General features: G+C 48.2%; 1 protein-coding gene across 1 annotated transcript in view; it reads right to left on the bottom strand.

The window, feature by feature from the left end:
- Positions 1 to 988: 988 nt before the first annotated feature.
- Positions 989 to 1,713, bottom strand: part of LOC107096652 (putative N-acetylglucosamine-6-phosphate deacetylase) — a 7,588-nt gene continuing 6,863 nt past the window's right edge. Inside the window, exon 3 of the mRNA XM_015393413.1 lies at positions 989 to 1,068. Within this exon, the coding sequence (XP_015248899.1) occupies positions 989 to 1,068 (80 nt within the window). The remainder of the gene's footprint in view (positions 1,069 to 1,713) is intronic.

Here is a 1,713-nt window from a genome sequence, read left to right as displayed (position 1 = left end):
TACAGTGGAGCAGTTTGATGCCTCGCAGCAGGACAAATGTGGAACGTTGATGATGGTTTGGAAAGTCATGGTGCCATGCAGGATGAAGCCAGAGGAGATCCTTCTGGGATCATTCATCAACTCCAGCTCAGATCCCAGACCTTCAAACTTCCTCAGATATCAGACACAACCGACTCATTGATTAAAGAACATTTATTAAAACAGTTCCAGATTTCAAACCGTCCAAAACAAACTGGGTCTGAATGAGCGGAAGCTCTGGACACAGAACTAAACTTGGACTCACTGGAGTCCAGATAATCTGCAGCTTTTGGAGACTTTTATGGGTCAGAATCACAGTTCTTGTCAACTGGGGGTTAAAAACTGAAATCCAGCTGTTGGCAGTTTGGCTTAAAATGGGAATCAAACTGGGTGAGATGAACTGGAGCCTTTTATTGGTTCTGTTGGACCCCTGGAGGTTCCACTGGGCTGGGTTCCTGAGGTGGTTCTCTCTGTGGTTCTGTTGGGTCCTTTCTTCAGCATTAGCTCATGTTCTAGTCTTTGCTCGGTGCTGTCGGCTCGTCTTAGTTTCTGATTAGGAGCGCTTTTCATTCTGGAGTTCTGTTCATCTCTTGGTGCCATTTTCCTCCTCCTGGATCCTCCTGGATCCTCCTTTTTGTTGTTGAAGTCAGATTCCCTCTTTCTTAATGCTTTCAGGCTGCCGTTCCTGAGGACCTGAAGATCTTCCAGCAGCTCCTTGCTGACGAGCTTCAGTGATGGGGAGGATGGGAAGAAGTCTGCTGCTGATTTCCTGGCAGCCGTTGGTCCTTCAGGGAAGTTCCCTCTCATCCTCAGAGCTCCAATAATCCAGGATATGATGAAGTTTATGTCAGTGGACTCATTTTACCACCAGAACAGAGCTACATGAACAGAACCTCAGTGAGGCTGATCTGGTTCCAGACCAAAACTCTAAGAAGCAAACAACAAAGAATCCGAAGGCACCGAGGTTCTTCTATGCGTCTCTTTTCCAGACCTCCTCTCCTGAGATGAACGTGGCTCTGACATTCAGCGCATCATCCAGCAGAACCAGATCTGGGAACAGAGGAAACAGACAGGATGGCTTTTAAAGGCGGCCATTTTCAATGGTTAAACTCAGCTTAACTCAAACTGCTGGGTTTAAAGGTTCACGGCTCAATATGTTCTTTGCTGTGCGGCCCGACGCTCTGACGCAATCTAAAAGGTCACACTGCACGACCAAAAGCCACGTCTGACTCGGCGCCGAGCGATGGCACCGGGCGGACTCATCAATCTGGAATTGTTTGCACACACGTAAGGTTCTGGTAAATCGACCATGAGGCTGGAACAGCCTGATCCAAAATAATGGATTAAAAAAACTAGTAGAGTATGCCCAGAATCCTGATCCCAGAACTCCCAGAATCCTGATCCCGGAACTGCCAGAATCCTGATCCAGGAACTGCCAGAATCCTGATCCCGGAACTGCCAGAATCCTGATCCCAGAACTGCCAGAATCCTGATCCTAGAACGGCCAGAATCCTGATCCTAGAACTGCCAGAATCCTGATCCTAGAACTCCCAGAATCCTGATCCTAGAACTCCCAGAATCCTGATCCTAGAACTCCCAGTATCCTGATCCTAGAACTCCCAGAATCCTGATCCCAGAACTCCCAGAACCCTGATCCCAGAACTCCCAGAATCCTGATCCCAGAACTCCCAGAAC

This window comes from Cyprinodon variegatus, unplaced genomic scaffold (genome assembly GCF_000732505.1).
Source record: "Cyprinodon variegatus isolate N-32 unplaced genomic scaffold, C_variegatus-1.0 Scaffold24, whole genome shotgun sequence".
In the NCBI taxonomy this organism is placed as follows: Eukaryota; Metazoa; Chordata; class Actinopteri; order Cyprinodontiformes; family Cyprinodontidae; genus Cyprinodon; species Cyprinodon variegatus.
This window is presented reverse-complemented; position numbering and strand designations above follow the sequence as displayed.